Consider the following 14,604-nt stretch of genomic DNA (forward strand, 5'->3'; position numbering starts at 1 on the left):
TTTGGAGTTGATGGCTTTCGTGCTCTTTGGAGCTTGCTGCCTTACACACAGCTTAGTGACTTGCTTGCCAAGACTTTTCCTCCCATAACCCAGGACACTCAAGTTCTCTTTAGGTCTTAATTTTACTTCTCTCCACATGAGAGTGTGTGTTTCTTCGTCACCCTGGTCTTGTAGCAACTGACTCTAGATAGGCGGTGATGGACACAGGACTCCATTTTATTCCCCACCCCCCAAGGAAATTTAAGGAGGACTCCTATTATTAGGTTTTCTCAAAGATGTTTATATTTCAAGTAATTCACATTTGTTAGTGAAGTTTTATTTGCCACACAATGCACACAGAAGTAGTCATAAATGTGGACTATCACAAGGCATAAAACATCAAAATTCCACCATATTTTATGTCTGAAATTTCTTACTTTCAAAAGGGAAGGTACTTTTAGAAGTATAGTCTCCTACTATGAATACTTCCTGAATTTTGTTTAAAAAATTCAAAACCCATTACCATATACACAATTCAAGATAAATTACCCTGTTAAAGCTCAAACAATCCTATTGGGAGAAAATTTTTGAAACTTTGCATTACTTGTGAAAGAGTTAAACATGTTCTTCCTATTCTGGCCGTCAGATCTCCACATGTCTACCCTGGGGTGTAAGTAAATGCTATTAGTGCACCATGGAAGTGGGAAAGAACTGTTTTTTTTTAAATCAGGGAGGGCAACAAAGAAATAAGAAGGAGCACAGGGCACCATGTTAGTGACAAATCGCAGGAGGTGGTTCTAGAAAGGTTGTGAAAACTAGTTTCTCATTGCAGGAATCGGGTTGGGCCACTCCTTCACCCCCCTTCTCAAACACAAATATTTTCATATAATAAAAGCCTGTTCCCTATGGTTATAACCCAGCCTCCCCTCCTCCGACACCACCATTTTTAAGGGGCTTGCTGCACGGACTTCTCCAAAGTCCCTAGGTTTTTTCTCCCTCTGGCCCTTGTAGAGGTGAGGCGTCCCTTCGGGGACTCACGCCGCGTGAGGGGACCAGAAACACCCATTAGGATCCAACCCGGGCAGCCGGCGGCCCGAGCATGCGCTGAGAGTTCGTGCAGCTGGCCCTGGCTGCCGCCGCTGCCTCGTCCGGACTTGGCGAGGACTTGGGAGGGACAGCGGCGCTGGGAGGTGGCTTAGCAGAGACTTTCCAGCAACTGCTGCCCAGGACTTTTTTTTTCCCCCTTTTCCCAGGAGGCGGCGACGGCGGCGGCGGGGGGAGAGGAAGAGAAGGAAGCTTCTCCAGTTTGAGTCAATGCAGCCCTGCGGCTTTCCAGGAGGAGCGTCGCTGCCCCGATGAGCCCCCGCAGTGCGTCCCCGACTGTCCCCCGGCGGGATCGGGGCGCGGAGCCCAGCGCCGACGGTGAGTGGCCGCGCGTCTCTCGTCCTTCCTGCCCGCTGTCCCGCCAGCCCGCCGGCGGCGGCTGCCCCCGGCGCTGTGTGCTAAACTACTTAGAGTGCTGGCTTCGGGGCTCCCCGCCGCCGGCGCTTCCCCGCGCGCCCTGCCGGGGGCGCGCGCCCGGGTGGCGGGGCGGCTGACCGCGCTCGGCTTTGTGCTCCTCGGGCGGCTGGGCGAGCCGGGTCGCGGCCGGGGCCGGGGCCGGGGGAGGGGGACGTGAATGACTAACCCGGCGTCTGCACAGCTGCACCGGCCCTAATTCCCGTGCGCCCCTCCCCGCTCCCCGCCCGCCGCCCCCGGCTAATCCATCATTCCGGGGCCCAAACATCATTTCTCGTGTTCTCCCGGAGAAACCCTAGTCGCCGGGCGGAATCCCAGCTCAGCGCTGCGCCCCCTCCAGTGCCCCGCGTTCACACCCGAGCTGCGGGATGGCGAAGGGGGTTCGGAGGTGGGGTGCCCAGGAACTGTCCCAGTGAGAGGAACACTCTCACCTTCGGTGTCGCCCGCGGCGTCTGTGACATCTCCGGGGGGGGGTGGCGGGAGTGTGGTTTCCAGCCTTCGGGACAGTTCGGAGCAGAGCTCTCCCCGAGGAGGGGCGTGGACTGAGGGAGGTTTTAAAGAGCGTCTCATCAGAATTCAGAGGACACCGCCGCGTGTCCCCTGAGAACCCGAGTTTACTGCGCGCCTTCGTTCATCCGGGGAGACAATCTTTTCTCTTCCCAGCAGGTGTTATCTGAAGCCTGTTTGGAACTTTGGGGAGTTTAGGTTACTATTATAACTTTAACAAATGATTTTCGATGAAGCGATGTCTCGAATGAACTAGGCTTCGGACCAGACCTGCACCCAGCTGAGGGCTGGCAGAGGAGGGATGGGCTGGGGGTGAGGAGCGCGGTGGTGAGAAGTCCCCTGTTATCCCCCGCCCTCTGCAGATCGCTGCTGTTTTGCCCGTGGGGGTAGGATGTGGTGAAAGGATGGGGCTTCTCCCTCCCGGGGCTCACAATGGCCAGAGAAGATTCTGTGAAGTGTTTGCGCTGCCTGCTCTACGCGCTCAATCTGCTCTTTTGGGTAAGTCAAGCAGTCCACTGCACCAACAGGTGGGGACGGCTGGACTCGGTTTCCTATAGCCACCACATAATGCGCCAAAGGGCATGGCTAAGCATTAATTAATTACATGGGATCACACCCTCTATTTTTCAGAGAAGTAAATTTTGACCTTAAAATGCCTTTGATCTAGCTCAAGTTCCATTTGTAATTAGAAAAAAGAAATCCACCGCTGGATACTAGTGGCAGTAAAATTAGACTTGAAGTTAATCTGGGGATATAAATAAATGCACGTGCTTGTGCTTGTAGATAAGAAAATTTTGACACACTACTTAGGGAACTGCTTGTTTTCAGGAATTTCAGATAACTGTGCAAGCCATAAATTGTTTCCTTACGTCATCCTATAAAATCTGGTGGGGGCAGAAGTCTTACTATGTTTCTGTAGGAATTCATACCCAGATATCCTATCAAAACACTAAGTAGATTTTTCTGGGAGATTCCATATAGTCTGAAAAGGTGGTTTCCGTGTAACTATTTCTAAGTTGGCAAAGCTTTAAGGAATTTTGTGTATGCTTTTGGAAAATCCCATAACCATTTAAGGAAATAAAATACATAAAATTTAACAAGCTCATGGAAATCTTTATGCCCTGTGAGTTTGTGACTTTTTATGCATTGCACCCAGGCATAAATTTTCATTAAGTGTTATTAATAATCACATTGTTATTTACAAAACTTTTGAGGAAACTCTAAAAATTTAAACGTTGAATGTTGCTTCAGGAAGCTGTCCTGCTTAAGCAGTTAGTTTTTTTCCCCCAAATTTGTGTTCTATTAATAATTTATATTCAAAACATTCTGTTACAGTTTTTAATGAGTAATTTATTTATTTGGCTGACTAGCTGGCATTTACCAGCTTTTTTTTTGTAGGGTTATGACATGTGGTCTCTAGAGAATGACATTTTGGTTGAACTACTCCTTATGGATGGCTCCATTTTAAGGAGACAAATTAAGCCTTACGTCAGGAAGTAATCTGAAAGCTATCTAAACTGGCAACTTTTTTTCTCAACATGAAACTTAAAGCATTGAGTTGTTATATTCACCACTTGGAAATATAAAATACCTAACTGATCTTATTGCAGTTTTTAATTCTAAAAATGTACAAATTAAATGTACATTTAATTTAAATGTACAAACTTAATTTAATTAAGGTCATTAAATTACCTGCTTAGCTATAGGGTATTAAGATTTTGAACTTTGTTCCTTTAAAATGTGTGATAATTGTCACTTCTGTTTATTAGTTTTTCACTTTTCTACTTTATTGTTTTTAATTACAGAATCATCACATTTTTATAACTAAAAGGGGATTTAAGATGATCTGGTCGAACTTCCTTACTTTGGGAATGAGAAAACTAAGTGTAGGTTAGTGACGGGAAGCCAAAGGTCAGATGGCCCAATGGTGACAGTGCCGGGAGCAGAACTCAGCTTTCTTGCCCCTAGACAGTGCCTTAACATGGACGATTACTGTGTTCGAACCTTGGAATTACTAGGACTTTTTTTGTGCAACATAGAATAATGTTTTGGAAATTTTCTCAATAACTTGTATTATGTGTGTGTGTGGAGGGGAACCCAAATCACTTAACAAAAATATTACTCTTCTGAGTAATGACATTTGCTTAAAAATGCCTATTCCTTAAACTCCTCCAGGGCTCTTTGTGTCCCCAAAGAATGTAAAATGTTATTTCTTTGTTGTTATCCTGTGCTTCAACACTCTCACTTTCTGTGTGTTCTGATTTATTAAAATTGCTTCCCCCTTTCTCCAGCCCTCCTCTTCTCCAAATATCATCTCCCCACCAACAAAATAATCCGAGTTTACTGCCTACTCAGCATCCCTCTGTATTTTTCTTTATTTTATTATTATTATTTTTTTTTTTTTTATTTTGCTGTACGCGGGCCTCTCACTGTTGTGGCCTCTCCCGTTGCGGAGCACAGGCTCCGGACGCGCAGGCTCAGCGGCCATGGCTCACAGGGCCAACCGCTCCGCGGCATGTGGGATCCTCCTGGACTGGGGCACGAACCCGTGTCCCCTGCATCGGCAGGTGGACTCTCAACCACTGCGCCACCAGGGAAGGCCTATTTTTCTTTATTTCATACAAAGATGTATTTACTCATACCTGTCCACGTATACCCATTCATGTACATTCATATAGACATTCATGACATTTTTCGTTAGGTTGTTTTTCTCATTTGGTTAGAGTTGCAGGAGCGGGATTGCTATGTCAGAGGATATGTAATGATGACAACAAAATAGCGAACATTTATGTAGTTCTTACTATGTTTGCCAGGCACGTTTAAGTGTCTCAGTTTCCTATTCTGCAAAATAGGAATGGTAGTTCCTATTTTTTAGAGTATTTTAGAGTTGTTGGGGGATTAGACTCAATATATGTGAAGTGCTTGAACAGTGGCACTTAATAAGCACTATCTATGTCGTAGCGGTAGCAATAGTAGCTGTAGTACCCGCAGTCGTTACTACTACTAAAATAATGATGCTCACGAATAGTTTACTGTAATAAGTAGATTACCAGGAGATGGATTGATGAGTCAAAGGAATCCTTGTAGTAGTAATGGTTATTGTTGTGATTAATACTGCTACTATTGCTACCACTCCTCCATTCCTTTGACCCAGTAATCCTGTCCTGGGAATCTATCCCCTAGAAATAGAAGCACCAATATACCTCATTATATGTACATCATATACATATAATGTTGCTGCCATCTTATGAAACTTTAAAATTTTTACCAATCTAAGAGGTTTAAAGTGTTATTTCACTGTTACTTTATTCTTTACCTCCCCCACTATCACTGAGCTTGAGCATCACTTTATATAAACAAATTTTTATATTTTTTTGGTAGAATTTTTCTCTAGAATTTTATATAATCTTTTTTTATTCTTCTGTTCTTTTAAAGCACCTGCCTTTCTTGTCTTGATTAAGGTTTCTTTTTCTTTGAGATTATTTTATAAAATTAAAATATCTGTCAGGAGTTTTTTGGAATTATATGAAATGTATATGCTAACTTTGGGGACATTGGTGTTATTCTTTCAATGTTAAAGCAGTGTTTGCATATCCTATATTTCCTTACTTGTGCCTCACACATTCCTGGGCATCCTTACACTACTCTTTCATCTAATTCTCATTTTCCGCCTGGAAAATGGCGGGTGGTGGTAAAGAGAAGTTACTCAGTGAAGCTCATTAACTTGCCAGTAAGTAGCAGAACAGGGATTCAAAGTCCAATTTTTTTTTCTCTAAGTGCGGCAGAAGTTGTACTATTGGAAACGGTGCTGAATTTATTTGCAGCAGAGAAATAAACATCTTCAGTAGGAAGGGATTAGCTGTCCACCTGCTCATTCCAAGTCCCCTAGAGCAGTGCTTCTCAAACCTCCACGTGCATACAGATCACCTGGGCATCTCGTTAAAATGCAAATTCTGATTCAGTATGTCTGGGGCTGGGCCTGAGAGTCTGCATTTCTCAAAAGCCCTTCTGTGACACTGTTGCTGCTGGTCTGAGTGCCCCATCTGGAGGAGCAAGGCTTTAGTCCTTGCTTTTAGTTCTCATTGGAATTAGAAGGAGAACAAACTAGTGTGGCGTGAACCTGAGCTCATCCTGAGTGTGGAGAGGGCGACTGTACTGGCCTCTAGTTTTGTGGGATTGAGATACCTGCACTCATTAATTGCAGGATCAAAAGCTGTATCCTTTTACTCTTCTCCTAGCATCCGAAATAGACTTTTTCTTATCTATTTCTACTATACTGGTACCCTCTCCCCTTCTCTACCCAACAAAGATTTTAGGGAAAGAAAAATAAATCTTATTTGGAAAAACACTGAGGACTTATACAATTTTGTTTTTCTGTTCTGGGAGTTGAATATCAAACAGTGATTTTTTTTTTTTCAGTAAAAACGTGTATCTTGCATATTTAATTTTTTTAAGTGGGAGGTATAGACCTGTCTAAGAGGAAACAATCCACAGAATATTCAAGATCACAGATGCACTGCATTCTTTCATTGCTGTGGATCCAGTCACCTTGATTTGCCATCTGTTGAAGTGGCTCTTTCACTTGTAAAGAAGCATGATCCCAGTTCAGCTCTACTGGGGCTGGCAGACAGATACTGGACCTTCGAGGTTTGTCATGAGTTTTGTGGATTTGTAATGGAAAAAGGCACATGAGACACAGTGCACGTGAGTAAACTGCCCTGAGAGCTCTTTGGAGACCATGATTCACATTCTGGCCACGATAGAGCAAGGAAATGGGTTATTTTTACTTCAAATGTATCACACTTACTTTTTAAATGCCATAGTATTTCATAAATGAAAGCTTTCCTCCATTTTAAAGACAACTTCTGTGGCTTTATGATGTGAGTGTTTGCCATTCTTAGATGATAATTTTCTGCTGATGGAAAAATGGATACATATGGTTCTTTTTGGAAATTCTTGAAATTGGTGAACACTTAACATTCATCACGTTTGTTTATTATTTTCTAAAAGTATAATATCCCACCTGTAGTTTTAAACTCTCTTTTCTCACCAGCAGATAAGAGCCATTGTCTTTCACTTACCATTACCAAAGAGTAGCAAGAGAGAGGAACTACCCTCGGCAAAATATGAAAAGAAGCTTATAAAAGAAAGCCTAAAAAGCAGACAGGAAATCTGGTTCACACTTTTGGGACATATGCAAGCTAGATGAAGAAAACAGAAGACTCAATGTTCTGTTTCTTTTTCTCCGGTTTTCTATAGTGAACCTTAGGTGTCTGACTCCCGTAGACCCTGAAGAGATTCTTGGCAAGTGGGTATTTGCATTCACACAGCATTTATATACTCATGTTAAAATACTACTTTTTAAATTGTTGCTCTCCACCCCCCCCACAATTTTGTACTATGAAAGGCATTCCAGTTTACTTTAACTCTTCCTAAGGAATAAAGGAGAGCCCTTCGAGAAATGTTAGTGCTTTTTAAAAATAAACATTAAATAAGCTTTAGTCTCAGGGGCAAAGCTAATACACTTTTCTTAATGCGGTTGGCTCAGCTGAGCAAAGACAGGCCACTGCATGCTTCTTAAGGAAGCATTTCGAGAAGGAGAAGGGCGTGGAGGCTTCCTTGGGGCCCAGCTTTGCTGCCAACTGGACTCACAGGCCCCTCAGGCATCGTTCCCCACTCAGAACAGTCACAGGCTGGGCCATTGGACTGCACAGAAACTACGGTGTAGAATGAGGCCTTTCACCCTTCTTTTGCCTGCATTGCCTATAGGGTGACCAGATCATTTATTGTGGAAATCAGGACAATTTTGAGAGTGAAGTTATAAGGGGTTGTCTCTATTAATAATGATGACAGGACAACAGAGGCTTAAAGTGGAACCATCCTGGTCAGAGCCGGATGTATGGTCACCCTGTCTGCAGGACAACACGATCTATAAAAACTATTAGTCAGCACAGCTCCAAGGTGCTATTGATTTATTCATCCTTAATTAGTAGATGTTCGTGCTTAAATGATACCCACAAGGAATCTTCGGAACTTGTTTCAGCCATCATTTACAGTGCCCGTGCTTTCAGGCAAATAGTCTGATCTGTTTGCTTTTTTCTGCTGCTCCCGGCTCCCCCCCCCCAGACCCCCAGAAGGGAAGCTGGTTGAGGCATGAACTGATTAAAAGGTGGATGGGAGCAGGCTTGGGAACTGAGACAGACATGTTCCTGGGAAGTACTTGCCTTGGGCTGCTAGCCTCCAAATTATCAAAAATTGATTTACCGGGCTTCCTTGGTGGCGCAGTGGTTGAGAGTCCGCCCGCCGATGCAGGGGACACGGGTCCGTGCCCCGGTCCGGGAAGATCCCACATGCCGCGGAGCGGCTGGACCCGTGAGCCATGGCCGCTGAGCCTGCGTGTCCGGAGCCTGTGCTCCGCAACGGGAGAGGGCACGACAGTGAGAGGCCTGCGTACCGCAAAAAAACAAAAAACATTGATTTACCTTTACATTTTAATAAATAATAATTGGAATCCTTTTGTTTTTAAGAAAAAAAGGGAATTTTAAAAGCATCTAGTTCAATTTTTCCATTTTCATCATGAGCGAAAAGAGTTTCTAAAAGTTTGAATTACTCGTCCAAGTTCTCTGTAGAGACAGAAATGTAACTAAGTTCCTGGTCTCTCTTCCACATTCTGCTCTTTGCTAACAGATTTGACATAAAAAGAAAAGTTTAGGTGGCTGGCTTTAGACATCTGTCTGCCTTGAGCAGAAATGATTAGTGTTACTGTCACCTTATATAAGACTATATATTATATATGCCAGACAGTTGAAGGATGTAAATGTCTATTTTTTGACTGCAACCTTACTTCCTGGAAACTATAGGTATACATTTCATAATAAATTCTGATATAGGAAACAACTTGATTCTTGTTATTTTTTTTACATGATTAAATTCAAGCAAAACCAGAATAGATCTGCAACACAGCAAATTTCATTTTTATAAATATTTGTTGAGAGCTAGCATTTTCTGAACGTTTTTTGCAAGACAGAAGGTGGCAGAGGTCCTGCCAAGTAGTATATTAAATATATTTCTCTAAAGTAATCTTTGTGTTATTTTCTAAATATTTCCTTGAACTACAGATAATATTTTGCAATACTGGAGAAGATGTAAGGAGCTATAAACCTAGTTACATGTGATAACTACAGTGTCCTAATAATTTAATCATCATGAATGACAGTTGAAGAATTATTTTATTTTAATTTGGAAAGTTAGTAGAAAATACCATTATTTGTATGGAGTCCTGAATTGGTTGCATAATTTGTCCTTCTAGATTTAATAGCATTAGGATTAGTTATTGAAGTGACCTTGTCTCATTTTAGCTTAGTTCCTTGCTATAGCATGCACTGTATTTGTTGTTACTGTTATTATTTTCTCAACAGTAAGTAAAATCACTCTTTGAGAATTGAACTGTTCTCAGCCATTTAATGCGGCTAGAAATAAGGTCATAATAAAAAGCAGTGTATTTTCAGAATTGCTTGTTTACTGCGAGATAAAGCTTTGTGTTGATATTATTTATTTCTACTGATGTTCTCTGCACAGCTACAATGCTTCGGTGACTACAGTGAAAAAAACAGCGGGGCTAAGTAGAATGCAACATTTGTAGTTTAAAAGACTTTTGAGAACACTTAAGCCAGCTTCTGACCTGATATATAAATTTTTCATCATGTAATTCAGCAAGCATCTCTCTACTGGAAAACTTCCAGTGATAGAAAGCTCAGTTCTACTTAAAGCATCTCCTCATTTTGCTAAAGTTCTCCAATAGTTAGCTTATCTGGCAAGTTGAAATCATCTTTCTTTAATTATTTTCTCATTCATTCATCTAATATGTATCAGGTCTTACTACTGGGCCTGGTACTCTACTGTGAGATGGGGCTAGAGGCAGTGGTCTGTGTCCTCTAGTGGAATGAGATGGGTGGGTAAAAATAGGAGACGGTAGATAACTGCTCTGTGAAGTCTAGACAAGAGTGTTGACTCTGGGTAAGGAGGGAGCTGGGAGGAAAACTTTACATTCTAGCTGATGTTTGAGCTGGTCTTTAAGGATAAGGTTGCTCTGCTCATGATATGGAAAGGCTGGGGCAGGATTGCATTCCAGGCAGAGGGAACTGCATGGGCAAAGCCATAGGTTTGGGAGGTCTGTGTGGTGCATATCAGAGAAGCACAAGCAGGACTTTTGTCATCCAAGGACAGAATGTGTGTGGGAAGGAGTTGGCAGGAAATAAGTTGAAGAGATAGGTCAAAGGGTGACTGAAGAGGGCCTGTGTGTCCTGCTGTAGAGTTTAAACTTATTCTCTAAGAGAGAGTTGGGGGAAGTGGAAGTGAGAGATGGGGAGGGGCAGCTATTAGAGCTTTATAAGCAGAATCGCTCGATCTGTGTTTTATAAAGCTAACTGAAGGGTGAATTTGAGGTGGAATCTGTGAGCTGGAGAGTTGTATTATAAGGTGATTATAATTGCCTGGCAAGAGACTGAGGGCTTGAACTAGCCAGAATGGCAGGAAAGGGGGAAGAATTTATCAGGTGTGTTGCAGGAACAATCCGTTGGACTTGAAAGCAATTAGATGTAGGACTGAGGAAGAGGGAGAGGTTCAGGCTGCTTGCCAAGGTGCCAGTGGATGTGACTGAAGCATTGATTATACCATATACCGAGACAGGAAAAACAGCGGGAGGGACACACAGGTTTCGAGAAGAATGAAAATGAGTTCAGTTTTAGAGATGTCAAAAATAAGAATGGCTATGGAAGTCCAATAGACAGTTCTATCCAGAGCGGCCTTTCCCGTCCATTTGTTAGACCTTCAAATATCCGAAGATTACATCTATGAACTGATTTAAGAGTTGTCTCCTAAACTGAGAAAGGTTAAGAGAAAGGCCTGAGGTCAAAAGGAATAGGTAACATGTATAAGATAGTAACAGGGAATATGCGTAAGAATCCTACGCTTTTTTCATCCTGTGAATGCTCTATGAAGTTGGACTTGCTATTATAACATTTTATATAGGAGGAAACTGAAGCTTAGGAAAGATTAAATGACATACCTGAAGTCATATAGATGAAAAGGAGCAGAGCTGGAATTCAAATTCAAACCAAGCCTTTTTTTTTTTTTTTTTTTTTTTGCGGTACGCGGGCCTCCCACTGCTGCGGCCTCTCCTGCTGCGGAGCACAGGCTCCGGACGCGCAGGCTCAGCGGCCATGGCCCACGGGCCCAGTCGCTCCGCGGCATGTGGGATCCTCCCGGACCGGGGCACGAACCCGCTTCCCCCGCATCGGCAGGCGGACTCCCAACCACTGCGCCACCAGGGAAGCCCAAACCAAGGCTTTTTGATACAATGGCTTCTTATGGTCATTGTGGTCAAGACCATATGCCTCACGATGACCTCTAAGACCATGTGCTCTGACCCCTGCCTGGCTTTCCATTCTTGCTCCCTGCCGGTTTCCCTTCCTTGCACATATCATGCTGCCTTCCACCCCGGGGCCTTTGCTGTTCTTTCTGACTGGAATGTTATTTTCAACCTCCCTTTCCCTAATGAACTTGATAATTATCTTTCAGATCTTAGCTGTCTGGAGAAGTCCCCTTGACCCCATGGAATAGGTCAGTCACCCCAAAAGGATTTTGTTTTAATATTTATTATTTTTTTTAAATTGATTTATTTATTTGGCTGAGCTGGGTCTTAGTTGCAGCACGCGGGGTCTTCATGGCATGTGTGGGATCTTCGTTGTGGCATGCGGGATCTTTTAGTTGCATCATAAGGGATCTAGTTCCCTGACCAGGGATAGAACCTGGGCCCCCTGCATTGGGAGCATGGAGTCTTAGCCACTGGACCACCAGGGAAGTCCCCCAAAAGAAGTTCTTACAGCAACTTGTATTATTCCTTCCTAGTACTTATTACACTTTGCAGTTACACATTTGTGTCTCTGATGAGTTGACTAACATGTGATCTCTTCACTTAGTAAATTTCATCATAGAATCGAGCTGGTGCCTGTTATTGCCGATTAGTATATATCTCTAGCACATTGCACAGTACCTGACAAAGAGCAGCTGATCGATACATATTTTTTGAAAGAAAGAATAACTTTCTTTTCAGAAACCCATGGGTTTTCAGAATCCATGCTCTTAACTGTTTTACAGTACTAGAAATGTTTTGGAATATGCCGTTTTAAAAAATGACATTTTTGTTATGAATGGAAGTACTGTGTATATAATGACAACCACTGATACTATATCATGCAAAATGAAGAATCTGATAATTTATTGATAGCTGTCTTAGAGCTATGATATTGAAAATTGGCTAAACAGCCTGCGAGAAATTAAAGGATGGAGAAATCAAGATCGGTTATTATTTCGAAGAATGATAAAGAGAGGGGAGAATTATTTATAACTGCAAAAGAATTAAGGTAATTAAATAAAATGGCACATTAGTAGACTTTCCCGTTCCCCTGAAACATATAAGGTATTTGAAGACCCACATATAGCCAAGTAGAGGGAGACCACTTAGCCTCAGATTTAATCAAGCAGTCCATGGTCCCCTGCTAGCCCTGTGTGTTGTAATAGGTACTGTGATTATTGAGGTTTGGTAAGATCGACAGATCAGGAGACAGCTGCCATTGAAAAGATAGTCCATTACACTCACAGATCCTAAGAGATAGAGTACAGGTCTCCTCATGGTGGGGTCCATAGCGAGGCAGGGAGAGAGGGAGACTGAGCAAGTGCTTTCATTGGGGCTTCTTCAAGGAGGAACTGGCAAGGCAGGATAAGTAGGTTTTGCCTAGTTTGAATAATTTCAGCAGCCTCTGTCCCTAGTTGTCTGGCATCTGGACCTTGCGGTGACTCGGGCATGTGTAGGGTGGCCTGGAATGAGAGAGCTCAATAAAGGGGTGGTTGGGAGTGTGGGCTCCGGATTGGTTGGTTTGTATTTGAAAATGAAAACTGTGGGCCCTGAAGAAGGACTTCTCACAAGGGCGGGTGGAAGGTGGCCAAGGCAAGGTGACTCAGGCATATTATCAGTTTGTCCAGACCAAGGTGTGTCCAGCATAAGCATGTAGAACAGATGTTAAAGCATCAAGTTTACGAAGCTAGAAGCATGTTTAATACACTGTGGCTGATCCACTGGGTAACTTTTATGAGGTTTACAATCTGTTCTTCATTCCCAACAGGAATGAGGATAGTAATAAGTGGCCTAATTCTCCTCTGAACTGTGATCCCAGGGTTCTTAACCTGTTTTAAGCCATTGAGCCCTGAGCCCTCGTTCAGCAAAGAAAGTAGTTCAGACATTCAGACTGAGCCTGACCCCTACAGAGGACCTCCCCCTGCAACCCCACCCCTCCCTTGTTTTAAGATGCTATGCAGGTGCATCTCCTCGCTGTTTGGGGAATATAAGGCTCGTTTCTAAACTTGGAAGGCATTTAGTGACTAACCCTGAAGCTTCAAAGATGAAGGCCTGGATTTGAATCCAGCCCTGCCATTTAGAATCTGCAAGACCTTGAACAGGTTACTTCACTTTTCCGTGCTTCATGTCACTTTTTACAGTCTGTCATTATCTGGTTTACATATTTATTCCTTGTGTTCTGTAAGAAGCCCCACAAAGGCTGACATCTTGCTTCTTTTATGCATTATTGGGTCTGTGACTCTAGCACAGACAGTACAAGGCAGATGGTTGGGGCTGAGTAAATGCAGTAGTTCCCCTTATCCTCGCTTTCACTTTCTGTAGTTTCAGTTACCCACGGTCAACAGTGTTCCAAAAATATAAAATGGAAAATTCCAGAAATCAACAATTCATAAGTTTTATATTGTGTGCGGTTCTGAGAAGCGTGATGAAACCTCCCACTGTCAGGCCCAGGATGTGAATCATCCCTTTGTCCACTGTATCCAAGGTGTAGATGCTACCCGCCCATTATTATAGAAAAAAACATTAGTATATATAGGGTTTGGTACTCTCTAAGGTTTCAGGCATCCAGTGGGGTTCTTGGAAAATATCCCCCTCGTATAAGGCGGGGATCTACTATATTTGCAACTGGATGAAAGATGCGTGAATTCGCTAGCTGCTTTTCCAAGCAGGTGGCCATGCTTCACTGTACAAGAGGTCACAGGGCTCCACGTGCTCTGCTGACCTAGGAGCCCTTATCCAGAAAGCATGTTTACAGCCACTCCTTGAGTCAGTAAAGACTCATTCCTATCTTGTATGTTCATTATTTCAGCATTTACAGAAAACCTGTAACATAATGGTAATCAATGTTCATTAAGATGCCAGAAATTATTAAAAATCAAATTAAGCTGAAATTCATTATACTGCACTTAAGAAGATAAGTATAAGGCACAATTTGAGAAAAATTTCCATCAAAATAGGAAAGGCCTTCAGAACTTAGGGTTAACCTTCAGCTTTTAGAAAAGCCTCCCAGGAAGACTCATTTTGAATGTGTTCTAGATAGTTGCTGTTTAAAAAAAAATCTTTTTTAAAATTATGGACAATTAAAAACATACAGAAGTAGAAAGCATAGTATAATTAATCCCCAGTTACCAACACAGCCTCCACTTCTCACTTAACCCCCATGCATCGTGATTGTTCATTAAACC

At 42.8% G+C, this 14,604-nt stretch overlaps 1 protein-coding gene across 1 annotated transcript in view; it reads left to right on the plus strand.

Moving 5' to 3' along the window:
- Positions 1-691: 691 nt before the first annotated feature.
- The window catches only part of TSPAN12 (tetraspanin 12), a 65,460-nt gene continuing 51,547 nt past the window's right edge, over positions 692-14,604 (plus strand). The window contains exons 1-2 of the mRNA XM_089917466.1: positions 692-1,401; positions 2,367-2,502. Of these exons, the coding sequence (XP_089773592.1) occupies positions 2,437-2,502 (66 nt within the window). The 5' untranslated portion in view covers positions 692-1,401; positions 2,367-2,436. The remainder of the gene's footprint in view (positions 1,402-2,366; positions 2,503-14,604) is intronic.

Source organism: Delphinapterus leucas, chromosome 9, assembly GCF_059928025.1.
Source record: "Delphinapterus leucas isolate spDelLeu-1000000601 "Yukka" chromosome 9, BTC_Dleu_Yukka2, whole genome shotgun sequence".
Classification (NCBI taxonomy): Eukaryota; Metazoa; Chordata; class Mammalia; order Artiodactyla; family Monodontidae; genus Delphinapterus; species Delphinapterus leucas.